The sequence below is a fragment of the Terrapene carolina genome, unplaced genomic scaffold (genome assembly GCF_002925995.2).
Source record: "Terrapene carolina triunguis isolate 2854851 unplaced genomic scaffold, T_m_triunguis-2.0 Scaffold33392, whole genome shotgun sequence".
Classification (NCBI taxonomy): Eukaryota; Metazoa; Chordata; order Testudines; family Emydidae; genus Terrapene; species Terrapene triunguis.
The window spans coordinates 1,722,145-1,748,373 of record NW_020697743.1 but is presented as its reverse complement, the minus strand read 5'-3'; the positions used below and the strand labels follow the sequence as shown (position 1 = coordinate 1,748,373).

The 26,229-nt window shown below is 47.5% G+C and overlaps 1 protein-coding gene across 1 annotated transcript in view; it reads right to left on the bottom strand.

The window, feature by feature from the left end:
* The window catches only part of LOC113409447 (neuronal acetylcholine receptor subunit alpha-7-like), a 112,754-nt gene extending 101,043 nt beyond the window's left edge, over positions 1 to 11,711 (bottom strand). Inside the window, exon 1 of the mRNA XM_026663369.1 lies at positions 11,633 to 11,711. Coding sequence (XP_026519154.1) covers positions 11,633 to 11,711 — 79 coding nt within the window. The remainder of the gene's footprint in view (positions 1 to 11,632) is intronic.
* Positions 11,712 to 26,229: the final 14,518 nt, after the last annotated feature.

Here is a 26,229-nt window from a genome sequence, read left to right as displayed (position 1 = left end):
TGTTAGTCTCTAAGGTGCCACAAGTACTCCTGTTCTTTTTAAGAAGAGATGAGTAACAGAAGGGGGAAATTAGTTTGGAGAAATTAGTTTTTGTAATGACCCTCGGCTACCACTCTGAAACCTCTCATAGATTTGATGTGGCGCAAAAGCAAAATAGCAAACTGACAAGATAATGCAGGTCATTACATAATAAAAAGACACAAACAAAATTAAAATAAAAGTGGCCCTGCTGGAGTGGTGCAGATGTTTTTAAATGCCAAGGTGTGTTTGTGAAAACGTGCATCGCAACATCACTGATTGTTGCATCCCTACAAACTATGCCGTTGTTCTGTAGACGAGTGTGTTGTTCTGAAACGCTATTTAATTTAAATCGGTGATATTCCAACAGAGGCTCCTGAGCTGCAAGAGACTCTTTCACTGTGTGATTTAATTATTAACCAATCAGGAGGCGTTTACAACGTAATTAACCAATTGTAGTTGATAAAATAATAATACTTGGTCAGCCATTTTGTGGTGAGAATTATATATACTAAATATTTCCCCGTCATACTGTTTAAATATGAATACATAGCACAATAGTAAACGAAACAATGAATTCACACTCCTGTGGCTCTTTTGGGGAATGTTGATCGCTAATTTGGCTCCTGAACCCCTGAGGTCTGAGTATCACTGCTTTAAATTTAAGGGTTGATCACAAATTGAAAAAACCCAGCATTCCCCTAAGATAGAAATAACTAGTATTTAAAGCTCATGTAATTCCCTAAAGTAAAAATGACTATTTGATTAAAATAAGGGTGGTTGGTTTTTTTTACTTTAGCCCCAAACAACAGAGCGTTGAATATTATAACAACACACAAAGAACAGCAAAGGGAGAGAAAAATGAAGAGGCACAAACAAGGGAGAAAACGTCTTGCTGAGATTTGATACAGAATGCTGCTGAGACAGCAAGGGGGTACGAAGGCCGTTACAGATATTAGGAGTGGCAGACAGAATACTCTTTCACCAGCAATGGCCAGATTGTGTCAAGGGACAGAAATAACGTGACTGGAGGGTGGAGAAGACCTGGAGGGGAGTGGTAAGATGAAATCTGTGTGATAAGAAAGGGGGAAGTCCCCGAGGGATGCAGTGTTGACTGGCATATTGAGCAGTGGTTCTGAACCTTTCCAGACTACTGTACCCCTTTCAAGAATTTGATTTGTCTTGTCTACACCCAAGTTTCACCTCACTCCAAAACTTACAGAATCAGACATAAAAATACAGAATTGTCACAGCACACTGTTACTGAAACATGGCTGACTTTCTCATTTTTACCATATAATTATAAAATAAATCAATTGGCATATAAATATTGGGTTTACATTTCAGTGTATAGTATATAGAGCAGTATAAACAAGTCATTGTCTATAAAATTTTAGTTTGTACTGACTTCGCTAGTGCTTTTTATGTAGCCTGTTGTAAAACTAGGCAAATGTCTAGATGAGTTGATGTACCCCCTGGAAGACCTCTGCATACCCCCACGTACCCCTGGTTGAGAACCACTAGTACAGAGCATTGGCCTGGGAATTAGGAGACCCTAGTTCTCTTCTTGATGTGGCCTTGGGCAAGATACTTCACCACACTGTGCCTCAGTTTCCCCATCTATAAAATGGAAATCATGATGCTTTTGTAAAGCAATCTGAGATCCACTGCTGAAAAACGCTATATAAGAGCTAGGTATTGTTTTATTTTCAGTTTCGAGCTGGCTGCAGGAAGCCAGCGGGGTTGTCTGAGACTAGGAGTGAGATACTGTAGGTGTGAAAAGCCTACTCAGCACCAGGTTGATTGTGAACATGCTGGAGATTTGGGAAGGCCATCAAGAATTGAGTCAGCATAGAGCCAGGATACGGATTTCAGCACAGGAGCAGCTGGGGCAGTGTAGACATGAGCAGAATTGCAGAGATGAGGATAGGAAGATATCCAGGCACAGATCTGACTAATGTTTCTTTCATTATTATTTTCTTTTTGTGCAGCGCCTCGCACAATGGGGTCCTGGTCCATGCCTGGAGCTCCTATACACTATGGGAATACAAACAGTGTTTCTATTACAGTAGGGCCTAGAGACCCCAACTCTGATCAGGGCCCCATTGTGCTAGGCGCCGTACAAACACATATTGAGAGACGTTCCCTGACAAGGAAATAGACAAGACAGACGTGGGTGAAAGAAGAGAAGTATTATCCTCCTTTTACAGAGGGAAAACTGATGTTATTTGTCCGAAGTTGCACAAGATGCAGAGCCGGGACTTGAAACCAGATTTCCTGAGTCCCAGGCCAGTGAAGGGTATGTGTCTACACTGCGATTAGACACTCATAGCTGGCCCGCCTGGCAGAGTCCTAGAGCCCAGGCTCCAGCCCAAGCCTGAACATCTACTGCAATTAAACAGCCCCTTGGGCGAAGCCCCACGAGCCCAAGTCAGCTGGCACAGAGCTTTTCATTGCAGTGTAGATGTACCCTACTCACAAAATCACCCTTCCTATAGTGAAAGCACTTTTTAATTTTCACCAATCACATTTCAGAGCCGCCTCCTTGAATCCCTGCCAAGCGGAACACCCCCAAAGTGGCAGCCGTACTTGTAAATATCCAATGACTCGGTAGCCTAATTTTATACAGAGCAGAGCACGGTGAAACTCTTCCTGACAGCTGTGCGGTCTGCGCAAACCACGTACTGTGTCCCGAGAAATTGTGCGTCACCTGGAAGAGCCAGTAAGAGCAGGCGTTTTACCATTAATTTCGGAGTCAAGCCAACGCTGAGTGCTTTTAAAAAAACTTCACCCTACTGATCAGCTAAGCCACAATCATTTATTTCTCCTTCTTATCCCCGTCTGCCAATGAGATTTAGACAGCTGCGACTGCTAATTTTATGAATGAAAAGCTACACAAGTTTCCTCCTATGAAGTGTAGCCTGTGACACAGCCATTGGCCTAGTTGAATATACGTCTGTGGATTTACAGGGACTACTTTTTGGACAATGCCTGCTTTAAGTCGTGTAGCCATTAATACTTTCTTCCCTGTCGCTGGTGGGTTGAAGTGGATAGAGGATGTCTAGGGGGATTGTGTACTTTCTGATAGAAGTTTTGGTTGGGTCTTGAACTCAACCATGTGCTCAGCCTTTGCTTTTAGACACTGAGGAATCAAAGACTGTGTAAATACCTTTTGAACCCAGTTCAGCCCTGGTGTAAGCAGGTGCAACTGAGTTTCTGATTTTATGCCAGGGTTAGATGTGTCTGTCCAGAGGAAGCAGGACTGGGACAATGGATCGAGCCCCTCGTTCTGAAATCCTGCTAATGGAAGTGATTACTGTCAAAAAAGGGCTACTGCAATGGAAAGGGAAATGAGGCAGCGGAACTCAGGGGGTTGAAGGAGGAGTGGGTGAGGGGGACTCTGAAAGCCAAGTTCAGATTCCAGACTGAAGTTGGATGCTGCTTTTGAGAATCTCTTGATGAGGAGCGCTACGACCCTGGCTGTCTGATCAAATTATGCTGGCAACTAATCAAGATCTAGAGCCCTTGGTCGAAGTATTTGATTTTGACTGGCTTTGGTCTGATTTGCTTATCTGCACATCAAGTGTCTGAACATTAGCCATGTCTTGAAGTATGGCCTATTGTACAAGTCCTTTCTGAATGTCAATGACTCCTTTGGAGCATCGTTTTTTGTTACCGTGTGTCTCTCTGCTTCCAAGCTGCCAGACATCGTTGTCTTTGCTGTGAGTGCAGGATTGGACCCTGACTCCCATCTTTTGGTAAGACCTGATGGGGAAGGCAAACAGTGTGAAAACTAGGGCCTTCGTGGCTACCGGGGTACACTGAGGATCATGTCAGCTTTGACCTATTTGAATAATTCTGTCCAAGAGCAGGAATCGGAGCAATAACAGGTGCTCTTGGGCAGTGTGGATGCAGGGGCCTGATTCTGATTTTGCTTAAACAGATTTTATGCCATTGTAATTCCACGTATTTAAATGGAGTCACTCCTGATTTGCACCACTGTAAACAAGAATAGAACTGGACCCCAGGCATCTACAGTCACGCTCTATGACTTCTCTCCAAAGAACTGTAAGGCCCGATCCTGATCTAAGCTGCGGGCACAGTAATGACCCAGAGACTCAGTAATGCTCACCTGACTCTGAAGGGGAGGGGGGCAAAGCCAAGAGGGAAGAAAGAACATGATAAAAGGGAGAGACATCTGCCATGCTCTCTCTCCTCCACCTACATCTACAGACACCCCCACCAAGTGACTGAAACGCTGATCAAAGGGGAGAGCGTGGCTGAAAAGTAACCAGCCAGCCTGTGGTGAGAAGCATCTAAGTTTGTAAGGACATTGAGAGTGCTAAGATCAGCTTAGAAGGCGTTTTGATTTTATTTCATTTGACCAAATCTGACTTGTTGTGCTTTGACTTATAATCACTTAAAATTTATCTTTATAGTTAATACATCTGTTTGTTTGTTCTACCTGAAGCAGTGCATTTGGTTTGAAGTGTGTCAGAGGCTCCTCTTGGGATAACAAGCCTGGTACATATCAATTTCATTGTTAAATTGACAAACTTATATAAGCTTGCAGTGTCCAGCGGGTATTAACTGGCACTGCAAGACGGAGGTTCCTAGGGTTGTGTCTGGGACCGGCGATATTGGCTAGTGTCATTCACTTGCAAGTAGCTGGGAGCAGCTTACATGTCAGAGGCTGTGCGCGAACAGCCCAGGAGTGGGGTTCTCACAGCAGAGCAGGGTAAGGCTGGCTCCCAGAGTCAAGGATTGGAGAGACCTAGCAGATCACTGGTCCAGATAACACCAGAGGGGAATGTCACAGAGGGAGATTGGTGCGGGAGGGGTGAGGGTTCTGAGAGGGAGTCTGGGAGTGGGGGGGGGGTGCAGGTTCTGAGAGGCAGTTTGGGTGCAGGAGGGGGTGCGGACTCAGGGAGGGAGTTTGGGTGTAGGATGCGGGCTCTGGGAGGCTGTTTGGGTGCGGGAGGGGGGCTCTGGGAGGGTGCAGGAGGGGTTGCGGGCTCTGGGAGCGGGAGGAGGTGCAGGATCTGGGAGGGAGTTTGGGTGCGGAGGGGGGGCGGGCTCTGGAAAGGAGTTTGGTGCCGGAGGGGGTGAGGGGTCGGGCTTTGGGAGGGAGTTTGGGTGCTGGAGGGGGTGAGGGGTCGGGCTGTAGTAGGGAGTTTGGGTGCCGGCGGGGGTTGGGGGGGTGCGGCGCTTACCTCGGGCGGCTCCCAAAAGCGACCAGCACACCCTCTGGCAGCAGCTTCTAGGCAGCCAATGAGAGCTGCAGAGTCGGCGCTGGGACGGGAGCAGCATGCGAAAACTCCCTGTCCCCCTCCTCCCCCCAGGGGTTCCGGTCACTTCCGGGAGCAGCACAGGGTGAGGGCGGGCAGGAAGCCTGCCTTAGCCCCACTGCGCGGCCACCGGTGAAGGCGGCCAGGGGACCCAGGGCCTTTTAATCACCTGGGCCACTGGAAATTGTCCCCTTTGTGCCCCGCCGCTGTCGGTGGGCCTGGGCAACGGAGTGCCCACGTTCAGGCAGTCCTGTCGGTTCTGCTATCGTAACAGTGCTGTTCTCTGAGAGCGTAGCAGGGCCTGGGTTTGAGCAGGAGTTTACACCTTCAAGGCCAGTCTGGGGACAGGAACATCTGAAACTGATTCTGAGGAGAAACTCCTTTACTGTGACACGGGGGTGGTCAGCGATGAACTAGGCTACGGGGCCTTTAAGCAACTACCTCCTCAAGAACCTCTTCCTGGGGATGAAAGACGGTTTTCCCCCATTGGCTGCCTAACAAGTGACCATGGACTCTGATTGCACCACCTGCTGCATGTAACACTAGGCCCCACCAATGCAGAACTCCTTTCCTGGGGGGTTGCGGGCTTCCCTTCTGAGCGCAGCTAGGGTTAGGCTCTGTGGAAGGAGGTGTGGGACGCTGTGCATGGGACCTGACAAGCCCTGGGTTAAGACCTTGGCTTAGGCAGCCAGAGGTCTCACAGCCTGAAGCTTGGAAACACGGCAAACCTCAAGGGTAATGGCTGGGGAGCCGAACTTTAGAGGGTATTCACTGAATGCAGTCCCTATCAGATTCCATTAATGTAATGGGAGCTGCAGTAAACCGACTGTGAGCCGCTGACATACCCATGGCCAGGACCCAGCAGCTGCCCTGGTTCTCGATTGGGGGGGAATAGAATGGGGAGGGGGTCTCCGTTCTCGATGGGAGCTCGTGTGTATTGAACTGTTTTGAAAACCTGGCCCTAGACTCTGTTTCAGTTTGAACCCAGAATGATCTAAGGGTTTTTAATCGTGGGGATTGAAGTGGGTGTTGTAAATCCCTTTTCCCTCAGTGCATTAACTGACCTCTCATAACTGTATTGACTTTTAAAGGCTCTTAGAAAGTTATAAAGGTTCCAATAAGCCCTGCCAAGCAGGATATATTGCTGTGGTGTGTATTGGACAGCTTGCCCACCAGAGAGAGGCAAGGTCTTAGCCACGCATACATCTGACCACTGACGTGTGGACAAGTGGCCGCGCAAACAACTGATTATATCTCTTCCTGACATACTGGCTTAGCTGTGAGCCTGGGGTAGGCAGAGAGCGTTATTTCCAGCATAGCATCCGAGTCTGGTATCTGCAGCATCGCGCAGTGCAGAAGATGCTGACCAAATACCATATTCCCTGGACATAACACATACCAGTGAGAACACTCAAAATGAGCAGCAAAGTCTTGTCAACGTATGGCATAGGGCCTACCGTAGGGCTGCGTTATTGCAGCACACAAGCTAGTGACAATCCAGCAATTCTGGGCCCCCTCTTGTCCATGGCTTTGCCCATTTATTTTAATTTGATCATGCAGGATTTCTGGGTACTGAACACCATGTGACAACCATGTTAGGTGCAATGTGACCACTTACTGGAGATGGTAAGACATTACCTCAAATCCTGCAATATAATTTTTTTGTTCACTATAACAGCTCATTCAGGGTATAGATTCAGAATATACAGTGAAATGAAATGGGATTTGGGCACTTAACTCCCTTCAGTTGATTTGAAAATCTCAGCCATAATGACAAGGTGAAAATCTCCCATCTGCCGTGATTGCTACAGTGCTTTCTAAACATGGATCCATCCAATCATTTACAGCACTACATCACAGAGCGAGATACCAAGGTGCAATTGCTGATTCTCTCCATGGTGGCATTAGACTTGTCTTTCAGAAGAACATAAGACCGGCCATACTGGGTCAGACCAAAGGTCCATCTAGCCCAGTATCCTGTCTTCTGACAGTGGCCAATGCCAGGTGCCCCAGATGGAAGGAACAGAACAGGGAATCATCAAGTGATCCATTCCCAGCTTCTGGCAAACAGGGACCAGGAATGCCATCCCTGCCCATCAGCCATTGCTGCACCTACCCTCCATGAATGTATCTAGTTCTTTTTTGAACCCTGTTATAGTCTTGGCCTTCACAACATCCTCTAGCAAGGAGCTTGACAGATTGATGAATAGATGCCTAATACTCCCTTTACAATGGTTTTACAGGGTCAAACTGAACTTGCCTCCCTAGTCCTATAAGGCTCTGTCTCAAGTCAGTTTTTCTTGTGAAAGGAAACTATTTTAAGGCACAGGTTTAAAAAGTCTTTTCCACTAACACAGTTGTTCTGGCCAGGTGAGGCCAAGGCACAACTTCATTAAGGCCCAGATAAAATAAAGCACTAAGCGTATGCTTGACTTTAAAATCAATGGGACTTAAAGGCCAGTCTTAAGCATGTGCTTAAGTGCTTTGCCAAATTCGGGCCAAGAACAGGTTTTAAAATCCATTCTCAAGACTACATCACTGTTTGCAAACACAGCTCCTAGCCAAATCTCTCTCTCAGACCTTTGACAGTCTGTGTGCAAGGGTCACATTAGAGTAGTCTTCTCCAAAATTCATTGATTTTTCAATATAAACAGAAGGATAAAATTAAAGATATGGGACAAATGATCAAATAATATTGATTTGTCACAAACTCTGGCATAACTCATGGGATGGGATGTATGATAGGGCTGGAAATGGCCTCCTGGGTCCTTACTTCCAAACCCTGCTTGGAGCAGGATTTTCCTCTCCACTAGTCCATCAGATGTTTAATTCATCCTACACTGAAACACCTCTTGTGAAAGTGCCTGAGCGAGCTCCCTAAGGCAGATCGGTCTGCTGGCTAACTGCTTCACTGTTCAGCCTTTGTTGTATAGTATCTAACTTCCCTGGATAAAATAGTCAAAGGTGCCGAACTTCCATTTTCACAAGGGATTTAGGCTCCTAGGCCCAGATCCTCGAAGGTACTGAGGTGCCGAACTCCCTCGGAGCCAAAGTCTCATTGAAAGTCAGTGGAACTTACGCTCCTAAGGGTGAAATCCTTGCTCCGTGGTAATCAATTGCAAAACTTCCATTGATTTCAGTGGAGCCAAGATTTCTCCCTCAAGCTATGTCTACACTGCAATTAAAAGCCCAGAGCCGGCTTGTGCCCACTGATTCAGGCTCGTGGGGCTCGGGCTAAGGGGCTGTTTAATTGTGTTGTGGATGTTCAGACTGGGGCTGGAGCCTTCAAGGTGGGAGGGTCCCAGAGCTCAAGCTTCAGTCCCAATGTCTACACCACAATTAAACAGCCCCTTAGCCCGAGCCAACTGGCACAGGACAGCCACAAGTGTTTAATTGTCTAAGGCCCAGATTCTTAAAGTATTTAGGCTCCTAGCTTCTATTGATTTCAGTGGAGCCTAAGTCACTTCGGAAAATAGATGCTTTCAAAAATTGAATCCATTGTCCCGTTTGTTTAGTTTCAAGGTCTGGTGTTTGTTCTGCTTTTGTTAACCACTGTAAACAATTTCTCCCCCTATTTAACTGCTGACTATCGGTAGGCACGGATCATTTCCCACAACGATGGAGTTTTCTGTAAGTTGCACTCCAGATCTAAGGTGCAAGTAAATGACATCTTCCTAAGCAGGAAATGTTTTCCAGAGCTGAATTGGTAGTAGTATTACAGTAGCACCTAGAAGTCATAGCTGTGCTAGTCACTGTACAAAAACAAGGTAAGAGGCTTACAAGCCTCAAAGAGTTTACAATCGAACTAAAGCGAGACAGACAAAGGGTGGGAGGAAAACAGAGGCAGGAAGTGACTCGTCCAAGGATACACAGCGGCAGAGCTGGGACGGGAAGCCAGGTTTCCTGATTCCCACTCCAGTACCCGACCCACTGGACCACGCTGCCTCTAATTGCGGAGCGAGGCAGGAGGTGGTGGAAGGTGGATGTTGGCGAGTGGTATAAGTTAGTCTGAGTGCATGGAACTGTAAGGGAAAGTAACTTTCATGACAAGAGGCCAGAATAATGTATTAGTGAATTACAGGGTGGCGTGTTTTAACTTAGCTGCTTTTCCTGCAGTACCTTCTTCTGCATGCTCCTTCGTATGTAAGTGACTTCAATGTCACCTTCCGCTTGACTGGTATGTAATTTACCCCAGGCTACCCATCACCTACCTATCAAGTTTATGAAAGGGCTCCCCATTAGTTCTAGGAAGCAGACGCCGGAGATTGTTTGCAATGATAGCAAAGAGCTACACCTCATATCTAAAAACAGGGAAAATGAGGCTAGATGTTCAATAAATGCCTTAACAGTCAAAGCAATTACACATCAGAAGGGTCTGCCTGAGGGAGTTCACAGAGGTGCTGTCACACACGGTGTTTGTGTAGATGGCATAAAACTTTTGAAGGAGTAGGTGCCCTGAGGGGATTGGAGGTCATTCCATGCCCTACCATAAATAGCCTGTGAAATGATTTGCAATAAGTGAGAAATTACATGAATTCCTTTTTGGTGTGTTGGTACACTGTTGCTATAGTGATGTTAATTATGATTAACTTGTTTGACTTTCATGTGGGTGCAGAGTGTAACCCTTGAGGAACTCAGTTGAAGTGTAATGTCAAAAAGGCTCCAGCATTGGTAAAGAGCTAGAAGACACATGCTTCATTTTTCTCAAATCTAAAGAGAGAATTCCTAGGGCTACTAAATAATATTTCTTTGTCTATACAGTTTGGGACAACTCGGGATCCTCTAGTTTGAAGGTCGGTTGTGTGTTCACGCCACTGAGCTCAGGAGTGGGCTATAAATGTGGCCAGTTGTGACTTTATAACAACAGTTAATAAAAGGAAGATCATACATTATTGGAAATAGAAGCACTCTATTTGCAAATTCCTCATTAAAACTGGACAGCTCCTTCATGAATTAGTAATTATCTCAGCATTTAAAATACAGTGTTTCAATGCAAAAATAAATGTAATTAAGTACCATACAGGTGTCTGGCAAACAAAATTCACAGGTACTAACAGCTCCAGCATCTGGCTATCACTTCAGTGCTTTAAGTACCATGTAGGTATCTTGCAAACAAAACTAGCAGGACTCTCTCTTTAGCTGGGTGATAGAGCATTTACCTGGGATACTTTACTGCCATGTTACCCTAACCCCACTTCTCAGCTCTCCAATGAAACCAATGTATGTTGTGTATGGCTAAATAGATAAACTGATGAGAAATTATTCAGGTGTAAAAAGCATGGCTAAATAGTGCTATGTAGTTGAGAAATTAGTTCACTATATGCCTCATTCTAAAATCAATGGTCCACATCAGACTGGTAGTTTTAAAGCAACAATCTCTATGCTTTCTGCCTAGAAATGGCCCTGAATTGCCAAAGCAATCTTCCATGGGGAAATGCTAAATTTTGCAACATGTTCAGAGCAAGAGCAATGGTCAAAAAATAATTCAGACAAACACATAGAGGTTTTTACATGAAACATGTTCATTTAGAAATTGATGAGAAAACTTCAGCTGTGGAATTCTGGATATTTTTTAGGGCAGATGCAATTTCAACTTTCCTCCTTTTAGCTTTTCTCACAAGTCTTACAATCTCATTACATTGCTGGAAGAAGCATACAACTCCTAGGTAATTTGATAGAACAGGGTAGTTATTTTACAAAGTCTGTTAAAGCACTGAATTCATCTTAGATTAAAATTCTCCCATTCTAGCAAGACTAGTGGGAATTTGCATTAAATGTATAGATTCTTGCAACTTTGTACCCCTCACTGACTTAAAACATTGATACTTTAAAAGGGAAAAGATACAATAGAGGAAAAATGTTGAACCAGAAACCATTTAATCTACTGTCTATATAGGTATTAAGCTTTATAAAATTAAGCATAAGAAGTAAATAGTTCTGGAAAATCTTCTAATCTTATTTTGTACTATGAAAATGAAATTATAAATGTCCAGAAGACAGAGACATAAGACTCCCTTCATCATGCTATCTAGCCACTAGTTAAACTGTCTCAGTCCTGTGAAGTATGGATAGCATAGTTGTTTATAAGACCGCAGGAATACTATATTTTGAAACACGACAGAGCACTATAACATTTCCTAGGATGATGATATTGTTTTCTTCATAAAAATTGTTTACCTGCTTTCCCTAATGAAATCAATTGCAAATCTCCCTTTGACCTCCATGGGACTAAGATTTGGCCCTGAGAAAGTTGAATCCAAAGAAAGACACAGCTGAATTTCTTGGGGGAAATCCTGTGAAAACAAAGCAGGTGAAACAGAACTTACCTTTAAAGAAGGACAGAAACAAAGATGCCCATAGATACAATCCGGAGTAAACAAATCCCAAACACTTCTCAGTGAGCATTGTCCAAACAGACTCGGAGTGCCACTTCTAAGCAGGCAGCAAAGCAGAATGCTGTCTTTGTGACAGCACCAAATGCTTGATAGAGTCAATGGTGAACAGTGCTAATAAGCCCTTCGACCAATTTCCTACCATGAGAGGAAAGTACACGTGCCCAGCTGCCCCTTCAGTCTAAGGAAGCCAAGTTCAGTGCTGCTTAAGTAAATCCAAGTGCATGCCAAGGCTTGCTAGGGTTTTTTTCCTGGCGCTCTGCACCTTTTCTAGTGCAGAAACAAATGCCAGCGAGACAGCACAAGAGGGGTGTGCATAAAGGGGAGGGGGAGCAAAGGGCCAGTGCTGCCTGGGAGAGATTTTCCACGTCCCCACTGTCTGTGAGTAACTCCGAGGCAGCACGTTCCAGTGCTAGTACTAGAGTGCCTCTAGAGCTACGGCTCAGGCAAGGCGAGCTGCAGCCCCGTTCCCTTTACCTGCCAGTGTGATTTCTAGCAGGGAACTGGCGCCTGCCCCTGTGTGGAATTAAATGCAGAGAAAGCCTCCACTGTGTGGATGTTCAGATTTTAGCAGCACAGAAGTCAGAAAGCGGAGCCCCGGGGGCCTCAGACTGTCTTCACTCTGCCCCTTTGCCTGTGTGCATGGCAGACAGCCCTTCAGTCATGGCTCCAGCCAGAGACAAATAGCTGTCCCCTCCCCCTCAGGCTTCCTCTCAGCCAGGAGATTTTTGCACACACTCTGGTCCATTCCCTTTTTCTCAGCTCCACTTTTTTAATGGCCAAGCACCAGCAATAAAATGTTAGACGTGAATAACGTGTACTTCAAACCTGGCATTTTCTCGATTCTTCCCCCAGCCTCCAACTTCCACTTTCTCAAAGATGCAGTCAGGACGGATTGGCACACTCCTGCATTGCCACCCACAAGGCAACTTCGCACAGTCAGACTCTGTGCTGTGATTCCAGCAGGGGGCACCTCAGGCCAGCCCCTCAAGGGATCCTCCAGACCCCCCAAGCACCATCCCACGGCTGTTCTCTTTCTGACCAGGGTTGGTGAGGGACGTCCCCTGGGTTGGAGCAATCCGCTCTTCAGGTGCTTTGCTGCCCAGCTCTCTTTCAGCACCTGTTGGGCTCGTCCATCTCCAGGGAATGCCCTCTCTCAGACCTAGTGCTCTGACTGTCACTAAAACAGAAGACGTGGGGAGGCAGCCTGGTCTAGTGAGTAGGGTTTTGGATTTGGATTCAAGAGACCTGCTCTGCCACTGACCTGCTGTGTGACCTTGGGCAAGGCCCTTCCACTCTCTGTGCCTCTGTTTCCCTTCCCACATTTTTTTTCTATCTCCTCTGTATGTTCTCGGGGGGCAGAAACTGTCTCTCACTGTGTTAGTACAGCACTTAGCACAATAGGGCCCTGAGCTTAGTGGGGACCCCTAGGGGCTACCGTCATCTATGTAATAAAATTCCAGGATTGTCACTCTGTGTGTCACTCGGAGCCTAAAATGTCTGTTGAGTCAGGGTGAAGCTATGGAAACAGCTACAGGCAGGCCTGAGGGCTCTTTTTGTTCAGAATATCTCCAGGTTAAATCAGCACTGGGATTTGCAGTCTGTTACCGTCCTGTTTTTAAGCTCTCAGCCATTTTCTTTACCAATTACACCACTGTGACAGTACGGCATGTATCTATGCCATGCCAAGAGTCCTAGACCACTGTGACATCAGAGGTAACTCAACCAATTACCACCCTTACTCTACAACTAATTTGAATATAACAATTTCATTGGTTGTATGAGGGGAGACTTGGCCCTGCTGCCACAGATCTTCAAAACCACCCACACTACAACACAACCAGCAAACACAATAACCCCAACGCACATAGCCCCTCATACACAGCATCTTACTGCAGCACCCACCCCTTATTTGCCACCCACAACTGTCTAAGCACAACATAACCAGCACACAATAACTCCAAGCATCGCTCTGAAGTCTCAAATGTCTGTTGAGCCACTGTGAAGTGGTAGAGACAGCTACCATAGAATCATAGAATATCAGGGTTGGAAGGGACCTCAGGAGGTATCTAGTCCAACCTCCTGCTCAAAGCAGGACCAACCCCAACTAAATCATCCCAGCCAGGGCTTTGTCAAGCCTGACCTTAAAAACCTCTAAGGAAGGAGACACCACCACCTCCCTAGGGAACCCATTCCAGTGCTTCACCACCCTCCTAGTGAAAAAGTTTTTCCTAATATCCAACATAAACCTCCCCCACTGCAACTTGAGACCATTACTCCTTGTTCTGTCATCTGCTCCCACTGAGAACAGTCTAGAGCCATCCTCTTTGCAACCCCCTTTCAGGTAGTTGAAAGCAGCTATCAAATCCCCCCTCATTCTTCTCTTCTGCAGACTAAACAATCCCAGTTCCCTCAGCCTCTCCTCATAAGTCATGTGCTCCAGCCCCCTAATCATTTTTGTTGCCCTCCGAGGGACTCTTTCCAATTTTTCCACATCTTTCTTGTAGTGTGGGACCCAAAACTGGACACAGTACTCCAGATGAGGCCTCACCAATGCCGAATAGAGGGGAATGATCACGTCCCTCGATATGCTGGCAGTGCCCCTACTTATACAGCCCAAAATGCTGTTAGCCTTCTTGGCAACAAGGGCACACTGTTGACTCATATCCAGCTTCTCGTGCAGCATGGTTGAGAGCTTGTTTTCGCTTTGACAAGCTCCAGGTTCAAGCATCACTGGGATTTTTAGTCTCTTACTGTCCAGTTTTTAAGCTGTCAGCCATTTTCATCTTTTTTACACATGTATGACAGCATGGGCTTTCAGCTACTGGTATAAATAATAATCTCATGACAGCCCTACATACTGCCTAGTCACACTCCAACTTCTATTCCCTGGCTGGCCAGGGTGGGTGAGGCCTCTCCCCGGGTTGGTGGAATCAGTTTAGTTGCATATTACCCAGCTCTCTTTCAGTGCCTCTTGGGCTTGTCCCGCGCCATGGGATATCCTCAGTGAAACTGTAGTGTGCTTAGTGAAGTGTCTCAAACCATGGTCAGCGTTCGGCACATCAGGGCTCTGTGCCCCATGGCTTGGCTCACATTTGGGGGGTGTGGAAGGAGGGGTTCCATTTCCTGCAGAGCTCATTGCTAGGGTGGGAAGAATTCGGGCATTTTCATAGTTAGTGTTTTTCCTCTTTCCTTCACCCCTTCTTCTGACTTCACAAAAAACTCTGGCTGCAATCGCATGTTGTCCCTCCCCCGCTGCTTTGTCCTGTGCCTCCGAGAGGATCCTGGCTAGCTCCAGCGTGGCATTGGCTCAGTCACGACCAAGCTGGAGCATCTCAAAGCGTTCCAGGGCTTCCTCCAGCGATTCCCATCAATCCAGCTCCAGGGCAGTGGGGAAAGCCTCAAAGGTTTCTCCTGCTCAGGGGATCGAGAGTCAAGAGGCCCAGCTGGGCGCCAAGACTCTTCACTGGCACTGCCCAGCTCATGCTAAGTCCAGCAAGATGGACGGTAGCTCTGGCTGGACTCGGAAAAGGACTTAGAGGTCCTGGTGCTAACCAATTGACCGTGAGCTCCCAGTGCGACGCTGTGACTAAAATGGCTAATGTCATCCAGGGGGAGATTGAGCAAGAGCAGGAGGTGGCATTACCTCTGGATGTGGCATTGGTGAGACCCTGAAGTGTTGTGTCCAGTTCCAGTGCCAACACATAGGGGCCATACCTAGGAGAGGCCTGGGCAAGCATGAGAATAGGTGGCCAGTCAGGAGTGCCCTGTGCTCCAGCCATCCCTTCCTGATCAATTGCCCCTTAGGGGCTATAGCAACCAGGGCATAATTTAGAGCAACCCCAAAGCATCGCTAAGCTACCGTGGGGGGCAAGTTCTCTGATCCTGTGACCAGCCACAATTGGCACCTCTGTGGCTCCCTGGCCCTGCTGGGCACAGCAGAACATTGAGCCCCCAGGGGGAGCTCAACACCTCCTCTTACTGTTTATTCAGCTAAACACTGCATAATAGGGACTACCCTCTTTCCAAAGCCCATCCACACTGTGGGTCGCACACCAAGGGATACAGTGGCACGTATTAGATGTGATTGTTTATTGCAGGGAGATGTTGCTAATGGAATTACTCACCCCCATAACCTTGTAAAATCAGACACATCAGACATTGCCTTCCCCATTTATTTATTTTTTAATAGCTTACTATCGTCACCGGAGCACATTAGGAAAGAAGCGTTGCAGAGACGGCAGCTGCTTTTGATGCTGTGCTGGGACTTCAGTCCACCCCTACAGTCATCATAATTAAAGATTGTTATTGTCTTTTCCTGTAGAGACGTTCTGGCAATTAAATCGACTCGGAGAATAATTCCTTTTTTTTTCTTTTATAACACAGGTTGTTTTTTTCTTGTTGTTTCTAAAATACGAAGTGGACTAAAGCACTTCAGACAGCTAACACCTCTAGTTGAAGTGCTCCTTTGCTCATACCATTGACCCACAGGTTTGTAGTAACCAATCTCCATCTGTCTGCCTCTTTTGATCAAAGTTCGTTGATAGTATCAAAACGATAGCCAGTAAATATGGAAAACCAGTCTCCCCCATAAATATGGGCACGTCTCTGAGCTTCCAAGATTCTGGAGCCCAGGGAATGACAGTGAAGGGGTTAAGGAGAAGGGTCACCATGGAGGGGAGGTCCATTGGTGCTGGAGGTAGGGATGCAGGGGGTGCTGCCACACCGCCTGGTTTGAAGTGGTTTCCTTTGTATACAGAGTTTACAGTTTGGCTCAGTGGCTCTCAGCACCCCCACTACAGAAATTGTTCCAGCCCCCCTGGGAAGATCTAGATTAACATGCTTTGGTGCTGCTGTAAGGATATGGTCTTTTCCTGTAGCCATATTGTAAGACCTATGGCCTTTATCTGTAGCCATATTAGGAGGACAGCAGCCATTAGCCAAGAAGCAAAAAGCCACATCCTCACGTTTCATCTAAATTACATTAAAACAATGTAATATCAGACTATTAAGAAATAGGACAGGATCAAATAGTACCCACCATCACCAGATAAAGAAACTGATCTTAAGGTGGTTAAAGAAAACTTAGTTTGATAGCATTCTGTCTGGCAAGCAATCACTTATCAACAGTTGTGGTTGTGAAATCCTCATTTCTTTATTGTTTTGTCTTTATGGTCCCCACTTCTCTATTCTTTGTCTGTATGATCTCTGTCTGATACTATTGTTTCTGTCTGTTTCATAATTTTATTTTGCTAGGTGTAAATCAATTAAGGTGGTGGGGTATGATTGGTTAGAGAATTTTGTTACAATATGTTAGGATTGGTTAGTAAAATTTTAGTTAAATGATTGGTTACGGTACAGCTAAGCAGGACCCAAGTTTCACTATATAAACTGGGGTCCAAGAAGAAGACCAGCAGAAGAACAAGATGGAGGATAGCTAATGTGATGCCAATTTTTAAAAAGGGCTCCAGAGGTGATCCCAGCAATTACAGGCCGATACGCCTGACTTCTATACTGGGCAAACTGGTTGAAACAAAATTGTCAGACACATAGATGAACATAATTTGTTGGGGAAGAGTCAACATGGTTTTTGTAAAGGGAAATCATGCCTCACCAATCTACTAGAATTCTTTGAGGGGGTCAACAAGCATGTGGACAAGGGGGATCCAGTGGATATAGTGTACTTAGATTTTCAGAAATCCTTTGACAAGGTCCCTCACAAAGACTCTTAAGCAAAGTAAGCTGTCATGGGATAAGAGGGAAAGTCCTCTTATGGATCGGTAACTGGTTAAAAGATAGGAAACAAAGGGTAGGAATAAATGATTGGTTTTCAGAATGGAGAGAGGAGATAGTCCCCAGGAGTCTGTACTGGGACCAGTCCTATTGAACATATTCATAAACGATCTGGAAAAAGGGGTAAACAGTGAGGTGGTAAAATTTGCAGATGATACAAAACTACTCAAGATCTGCAGAGGGATTTAGGCACTGCCACACTCAGCATTACAGTGCCCAACTTTTAGGCATCTTGAAAGCCTGAATTCCTGCACAGAGAGAGAGAGTTGCCTACAAATAGGAATCACAGGCGCCGACTTTCCAAAGTGCCGGGGGGTGCTCAACCTCCGGCTCTGCCTCAGGCCCCACCTCCACGGCCCCACCCCCGCCCCGCCTCTTCCCGCCCAGTTCCACCTCCTCCCTGGAGCGTGTCATGTCCTCACTCCTCCCCCCCAGCCTCCTGCACGCTGCAAAACAGCTGATCGCTGTGGGCGGTAGGCGCTGGGAGGGTGGGGGAGGCACTGATCTGTGGGGCCCACTGGCAGGCGGGAGGTGCTGAGCGGGGTGGGGGGGATCTGAAAGGGGGGCTGCCGGTGGGTGCACAGCACCCACCGTTTTTACCCATGGGTGCTCCAGCCCCGGAACACCCACGGAGTTGGCGCTTATGAATAAGAACCACCAAAGCCGGCACACTAGGCAGGTAGCCTCCTTAGGTAGCCGATGGGAGATGTTGATGAGAAGGATGTGTCCTCTGCCCTGGCCCTTCACCTGTCTCTGCTAGCGGAAGGTGGGTAGAGTGGTGGTGGGGGGTTGGTTAGGCAGCAGCCAAGCCAGGTTTATATGGATCGCGGTGGTGCCCACCAATGGGACTTAGGCAAATAAATCTGGGCTGTAGGAACTTAAGTCCCTGTGTGGATCTGACTCTCAGACTTTCTGAGCCAAACTCAGAGCTGTGGTAGGGCGACCAGATGTCCCGATTTTATAGCGAGAGTCTTGAGGCTCCACCCTGTCCCGATTTTTCACACTTGCTATCTGGTCAGCCTAGAGCATGGAGGGGCCTACACCTGTATTTTAAGTCTGTCTGAGTCTCGAGGGAGTCTAACTTGGTGTAACATACGTGCTTTGAGGGGCATAAAAGGGGTATACGTTACCCAGTGTAGGTTCCTTTTAGATTGATTTTTAACTCCCCCCTAAATTTGTTCCCTCCAGCCGAGCGTCATGCCAGCACCGTTTGAAGCAGCCACTTCCTTGAAGGTCGCTCTAGGCTTTCTGTTCATTCACCCTTTCTAAACTTAACAGAGCCCCTTCAGGGGACAATCGGAATAAAGCTGGAAAGTGTAAAGCGGAGACTTGATCTTACTCCTGACTGGTGAAGCTGTAACCGCTTCTGGCCCTGAGAACTTGCTCTTAGTCATACAGTGAAGCGTCCTTCTGTACCCAGCTGCACAACACAGGGACGATCACTACAGAACAGAGAGGCCCAAAAGAAGACTAGAGGCTGGGAAAAGTGGAGCAATGAGAAGAGGGGAGGTTGTGAAGCACAAGTTACTTAGAATAGCTAGCTAGGTACTTGCAGGCCCTCAGCATCAGGCTATCTCCATTTTACAGGGAACTGAGGCATGGGAGAATGTAGATGACTTGCCCCTGGCTGCACAGGAAGTCTGTAGCTGAGCTAGGAACTGAACACAGATCTCCTGAATTCTGGTCTAGTGCTGTATCCACTAACCCACCCACCCTAACTCGGGGGAGGTGGTACCTGACGGCATGTTTACACTGCCTAGGGCGCTAACCTCCCAGCCCGGGTCGACAGACCTTGTGGGAGAGTGGCTTGTGCTGGCGCTTTAAAAAGAGCTGTGTAGACGTTGTGTCTCAGGCTGGAGGCAGGGCTCTGAAACCTGGGCGGGCTTGGGCTGGGGAGCCCGCGCTCCAGCCAGAGCCGGTCCGTCCACACAGCTCTTGTTAGAGCACCCGGGCCCAGCCTCACTGCAACAAGACTGGGGACCCAGGCTGGGAGGCTCGCAGTGTCGACGTGCCCCGAGAAATCAATGGAAGGATGGAGTAACGAAGGGAAGGGAAAGGAAATCAGTCTTGTGTGTGTCAATAAACCCGACGTACCCATCTGTGCTGCTGCAGGAACCAGGATGTGTGCACTACTTCGCTCACTACAGCCACGGGGATTTATTACTTAAATATGGCTTGTGCACGGATTTTTTTTCTTGATTTAGGTTCCCGAACAGCCCAAAGCCTAACATTCAGACAAAGGGCGTGTTTTGGTAAACAAGGAGCTAGACTATTTGTGGAGCTGAATTTACCTGAGTGAAACAGCCCTGTACTGATTTAATTCTGCTGCTACGAACTCACTTTAAAAGTAGGCCCCTTTTACCTCTTGGGTTGTGTGAATCCTTCTGGGATTTCAGTCACTAACGCTCTGGCGGTGTGCGAACTCGCCATTGTTTTATTCTGCACTTCTGCTGATGAGAATTAAGGCTAAGATTTAGTCCCGGGTATTTTTAGTAAAAGTCATGGACAGGTCATGGGCAATAAACAAAAATTCACGGCCCGTGACCTGTCCATGACTTATATTATAAATACCCCTGACTAAATCTTGTGGGGCTGCTGATGTGGGGGGCAGGCTCCACTCCTGGCAGAGGCCCAGGGGAGCCAGTGCCAGGGGCCCGTGACACCAGCAGATGGGGGCCACAAGCAGCGGCTGCTCCAGCCACCCAGGGCTAGCTGCCATGGGACCGCCTGAGCAGCAGCCGATGCGGCTGGCCCCAGGGACCACCTGAGCAGCGGCTGGTGCGGCTGGCCCCAGGGCTGGTGCGGCTGGCTGCCAGATCACCCCAACAACTGGCTACAGAGCCGCTCCAGCAACAGCCGGTGTGGCTGTCCTCAGGGCCACATGAGCAGCTGGCCCCAGAGCCAGCTGCTTGGGTGGCCCTGGGGTCAGCCACACTGGCCGCTGCAGAAGTCGCAGGAAGTCAGGTCACACAGGCCTTATCTCAGTTATTTGCTCTCTTAGCACACAAGGTCTCTGGCACATGCTGCGTGGCTAGCAGCTCCATAGGGAGAGGGGTGGAGTGAAAGCGATGGAGTGACCACCGGCTACCAGAGTCGCTCAGCGTAGCCAATGCCACTGCTGAATGTGATCTGCAGGAGACGCTGTACTCACCACAGTACGGTGCCTCCAGCAGCACTGTAACCCAACAACGCTAAAAAATATAAGGTTCTGCAGCAAATTCCTGGCCAGGGAAAGGGAGAGATTTGCTTTTCCAATGGACCCAGCTATTCCTATTGCCAAAGGTGGCACTGGGAACCCTCCGGTTGGCTGAAGAAAACAAGAGCTGAGCTTAGCCGGGAGCAGGCTACTCAAGGAGCCTTGGAGGAGGCAGGCAGTCATGTCAGGTCTGGGACAAGTTGAAGGGCAAATGTTTAAGACTTGAGGTTTTGAAAGCCACCTCGTGGATCTGGATGCCGAGTTCCCGTTAAGATGAATGGGGATTTGATACCTAACCCCCCTGGATGGCTTTGAAAATGTCAACCTAACTTCAGAAGAGCCTTGTCTCCATTTAGAGCATCTTCCAAAGGGTAGGCACAACAGCAGGGATTTCCCTGAAGAGCTTGACTGTATTCACAGATTACACCCATGGTCCACGCTTGACATAAGAGATAGAAGGAGTAATGATGCGACCATGGTTAATAATAGGCAGAAGAACATAATTCATAATGTCGCAATATGATCTGCAGAGCCAGGCCTTTGTCTGATTGCATATTTTTGCATAGTTTTATGAACTAGAGAACAAATTCTAGAGCCAAGAGAATTTCACAATCTCCCTATCACGTTAAGGCATGTGGTCATCATGCCAAATATGCTGGGTTTTCCTCTTTATAGGAAGAATGTAGCCAGTTAGATTCTTCATTTCTGAAAACTTCTGATGAGCAATCTGGTTGCTAGGATCCAAGTAATCATAGAATCATAGAATATCAGGGTTGGAAGGGGCCTCAGGAGGTCATCTAGTCCAACCCCCTGCTCAAAGCAGGACCAATTCCCAACTAAATCATCCCAGCCAGGGCTTTGTCAAGCCTGACCTTAAAAACCTCTAAGGAAGGAGATTCCACCACCTCCCTAGCATTCCAGTGCTTGACCACCCTCCTAGTGAAAAAGTTTTTCTTAATATCCAACATAAACCTCCCCCACTGCAACTTGAGACCATTACTCCTTGTTCTGTCATCTGCTCCCACTGAGAACAGTCTAGATCCATCCTCTTTGGAACCCCCTTTCAGGTAGTTGAAGGCTGCTATCAAATCCCCCCTCATTCTTCTCTTCTGCAGACTAAACAATCCCAGTTCCCTCAGCCTCTCCTCATAAGTCATGTGCTCCAGCCCCCTAATCATTTTTGTTGCCCTCCGCTGGACTCTTTCCAATTTTTCAATATCCTTCTTGTAGTGTGGGGCCCAAAACTGGACACAGTACTCCAGATGAGGCCTCACCAATGTCGAATAGAGGGGAATGATCACGTCCCTCTATCTGCTGGCAATGCCCCTACTTATACAGCCCAAAATGCCGTTAGCCTTCTTGGCAACAAGGGCACACTGTTGTCTCTAGATATGTCTTCTCGTCCACTGTAACCCCCTAGGTCCTTTTCTGCAGAACTGCTTCCTAGCCATTCGGTCCCTAGTCTGTAACAGTGCATGGGATTCTTCAGTCCTAAGTGCAGGACTCGGCACTTGTCCTTGTTGAACCTCATCAGGTTTCTTTTGGCCCAATCCTCTAATTTGTCTAGGTCCCTCTGTATCCTATCCCTACCCTCCAGCATATATACCACTCCTCCCAGTTTAGTGTCATCTGAAAACTTGCTGAGGGTGCAATCAACGCCATCCTCCAGATCATTAATGAAGATATTGAACAAAACTGGCCCCAGGACCGACCCCGGGGCACTCCACTTGAAACCGGCTGCCAACTAGACATGGAGTCGTTGATCACTACCCATTGAGCCCGACGATTTAGCCAGCTTTCTATCCACCTTATAGTCCATTCATCCAGCCCATACTTCTTTAACTTGTTGGCAAGAATACTGTGGGAGACCGTATCAAAAGCTTTGCTAAAGTCAAGAAATAACAAATCCACTGCTTTCCCCTCATTCACAGAGTCAGTTCTCTCCTCATAGAAGGCAGTTAGGTTAGTCAGGCACGACTTCCCCTTGGTGAATCCATGCTGACTGTTCCTGATCACTTTCCTCTCCTCTAAGTGCTTCAGAATTGATTCCTTGAGGACCTGCTCCATGATTTTTCCAGGGACTGAGGTGAGGCTGACTGGCCTGTAGTTCCCTGGATCCTCCTCCTTCCCTTTTTTAAAGATGGGCACTACATTAGCCTTTTTCCAGTCATCCGGGACCTCCCCCGATCGCCATGAGTTTTCAAAGATAATGCCCAATGGCTCTGCAATCACATCTGCCAACTCCTTTAGCACCCTCGGATGCAGCGCATCCCGCCCCATGGATTTGTGCTCGTCCAGTTTTTCTAAATAGTCCTGAACCACTTCTTTCTCCACAGAGGGCTGGTCACCTTCTCCCCATACTGTGCTGCCCAGTGCAGCAGTCTGGGAGCTGACCTTGTTTGTGAAGACAGAGGCAAAAAAATCATTGAGTACATTAGCTTTTTCCACATCCTCTGTTACTAGGTTGCCTCCCTCATTCAGTAAGTGGCCCACACTTTCCTTGACTTTCTTCTTGTTGCTAATATACGTGAAGAAACCCTTCTTGTTACTCTTAACATTTCTTGCTAGCTGCAACTCCAAGTGTGATTTGGCCTTCCTGATTTCACTCCTGCATGCCTGAGCAATATTTTTATACTCCTCCCTGGTCATTTGTCCAATCTTCCACTTCTTGTAAGCTTCTTTTTTGCGTTTAAGGTCAGCAAGGATTTCACTGTTAAGCCAAGCTGGTCGACTGCCATATTTACTGTTCTTTCTACACATTGGGATGGTTTTTTCCTGCAACCTCAATAAGGATTCTTTAAAATACAGCCAGCTCTCCTGGACTCCTTTCTCCCTCATGTTATTCTCCCAGGGGATCCTGCCCATCAGTTCCCTGAGGGAGTCAAAGTCTGCTTTTCTGAAGTCCAGGGTCCGTATTCTGCTGCTCTCCTTTCTTCCTTGTGTCAGGATCCTGCACTCGACCATCTCATGGTCACTGCCTCCCAGGTTCCCATCCACTTTTGCTTCCCCTACTAATTCTTCCCGGTTTGTGAGCAGCAGGTCTAGAAAAGCTCTGCCCCTAGTTGGTTCCTCCAGCACTTGCACCAGGAAATTGTCCCCTACACTTTCCAAAAACTTCCTGGATTGTCTGTGCACCGCTGTATTGCTCTCCCAGCAGATATCAGGGAGATTAAAGTCTCCCATGAGAACCAGGGCCTGCGATCTAGTAACTTCTGCTAGTTGCCAGAAGAAAGCCTCGTCCACCTCATCCCCCTGGTCTGGTGGTCTATAGCAGACTCCGACCATGACATCACCCTTGTTGCTCGCACTTCTAAACTTAATCCAGAGACTCTCAGGTTTTTCTGCAGTTTCATACTGGAGCTCTGAGCAGTCATACTCCTCTCTTACATACAATGCAACTCCCCCACCTTTTCTGCCCTGCCTGTCCTTCCTGAACAGTTTATATCCATCCATGACGGTACTCCAGTCATGTGAGTTATCCCACCAAGTCTCTGTCATTCCAATGACATCATAGTTCCTTGACTGTGCCAGGACTTCCAGTTCTCCCTGCTTGTTTCCCGGGCTTCTTGCATTTGTGTATAGGCACTTAAGATAACTCGCTGATTGTCCCACTTTCTCAGTCTGAGACAGGAGTCCTCCCCTCTTGCACTCTCCTGCTCGTGCTTCCTCCCGGTATCCCATTTCCCCACTTACCTCAGGGCTTTGGTCTCCTTCCCCCGGTGAACCTAGTTTAAAGCCCTCCTCACTAGGTTAGCCAGCCTACTTGCGAAGATGCTCTTCCCTCTCTTCGTTAGGTGGAGCCCATCTCTGCCTAGCACTCCTCCTTCTTGGAACACCATCCCATGGTCGAAGAATCCAAAGCCTTCTCTCCGACACCACCTACGTAGCCATTCGTTGACTTCCACAATTCGACGGTCTCTACCCAGGCCTTTTCCCTGCACAGGGAGGATGGACGAGAACACCACTTGCGCCTCAAACTCCTTTATCCTCCTTCCCAGAGCCACGTAGTCTGCAGTGATCCGCTCAAGGTTATTCTTGACAATATCATTGGTGCCCACGTGGAGAAGCAGGAAGGGGTAGCGATCCGAGGGCTTGATGAGTCTCGGCAGTCTCTCTGTCACATCATGAATCCTAGCTCCTGGCAAGCAGCAGACCTCTCGGTTTTCTCGGTCGGGGCGGCAGATAGATGACTCAGTCCCCCTGAGGAGGGAGTCCCCGACCACCACCACCCTCCTCCTTCTCTTGGGAGCGGTGGTCGTGGAACCGCCATCCCTAGGACAGTGCATCTCATGCCTTCCAATTGGTGGAGTCACCCTCTGCTCCCTTCCCTCAGATGTATCATCTAGTCCACTCTCCGCATTAGTACCTGTGGAGAGAACATGAAAACGGTTGCTCAGTTGTATCTCCATTGCTGGTACATGGACACTCCTCTTTCTTCTTCTGGAGGTCACCATATTGCAGCCTCAGCTAGTGCTGAAATCCCAGAGTCACTGGCTGCCAGATTTGTGTTTCAGGCCTTGATTCAGCAAGTACTTATGCAGATGCTTAAATCCCATTGACTTCAATGAGACTTCTGAATGGGACCTTCAGTCCTGTCTTAGAATAAAGCTGAAAATTCAGGTGAGCAATATCTTAGAATTGGATCCAGTTCACCAATGAAGGTTCAGATGGACTCAGATAAAGGCAACAACCACTGGTTTTCAGACATCGCTAACATTAGTGAGGTTTGGAAAACATGGCCTGTGAGGAAAGGATGAAAGAACATGTTTCCTCTAGAGAAGACTGAGGAGGGACACAACAGTCTTCAAATAGGTAAGAGGTTGTGATAAAAAGGGTGGTGATCAGTTGTTCTCCATGTCCACAGAGGGTAGGACAAGAAGTAATCAGCTTAGTCTGCAGCAAGAGAGATTTAGGTTAGCTATTAGAGAAAACTTTGGGGCAGTTGGAGGATTTTAAGAACAGGTTGAACAAACATTTGGCAGGGATGGTCTAGGTTTACTTGGCCGAGTCTCAGCACAGGGAGCTAGACTAGGTGACCTCTCGAGGTCGCTTCCAGCTTACATTTCTATGACAGGCCATGTCAGCAGTGCCGGACACTGCCTTGTGCAAAGTCCTAGTTCAAGCCACCTGGGTTTGTCCTTGACTGGGGCAACAGTGTCTTAAATCACATCTTAAAAAAAAAAACACCCCCAGAGACTATAAACATAAATTAATCAAAAAAACATCGGCCCTCCGGGCTTTCATCTACATCTCCCTCCTTTGTAAGGCAGGAAGTTCTAAGGTGCTAGCTAGCGGCCTGGCAGAGAGCTATCACTCCATTTGAAGTCCCAAACTCTTCTGTTGCCTCCCTTCCTCTTTCTCCCTCTTTGGGCATGGCTTGCCTTCATTAGCTGCAGCAGCTGGGGGGGGTGTCTCTCCAGAAGTGACATTTTTCACAGCTGAGCTGGGATGAGAGCTGGACTTGCTGTCTGCTGGCAGGAAGGGTTCTTAACTCTTCTGCCTGTGTTTTGTGTGAGGTTTGTTGACTCCATCACAGGGTCCT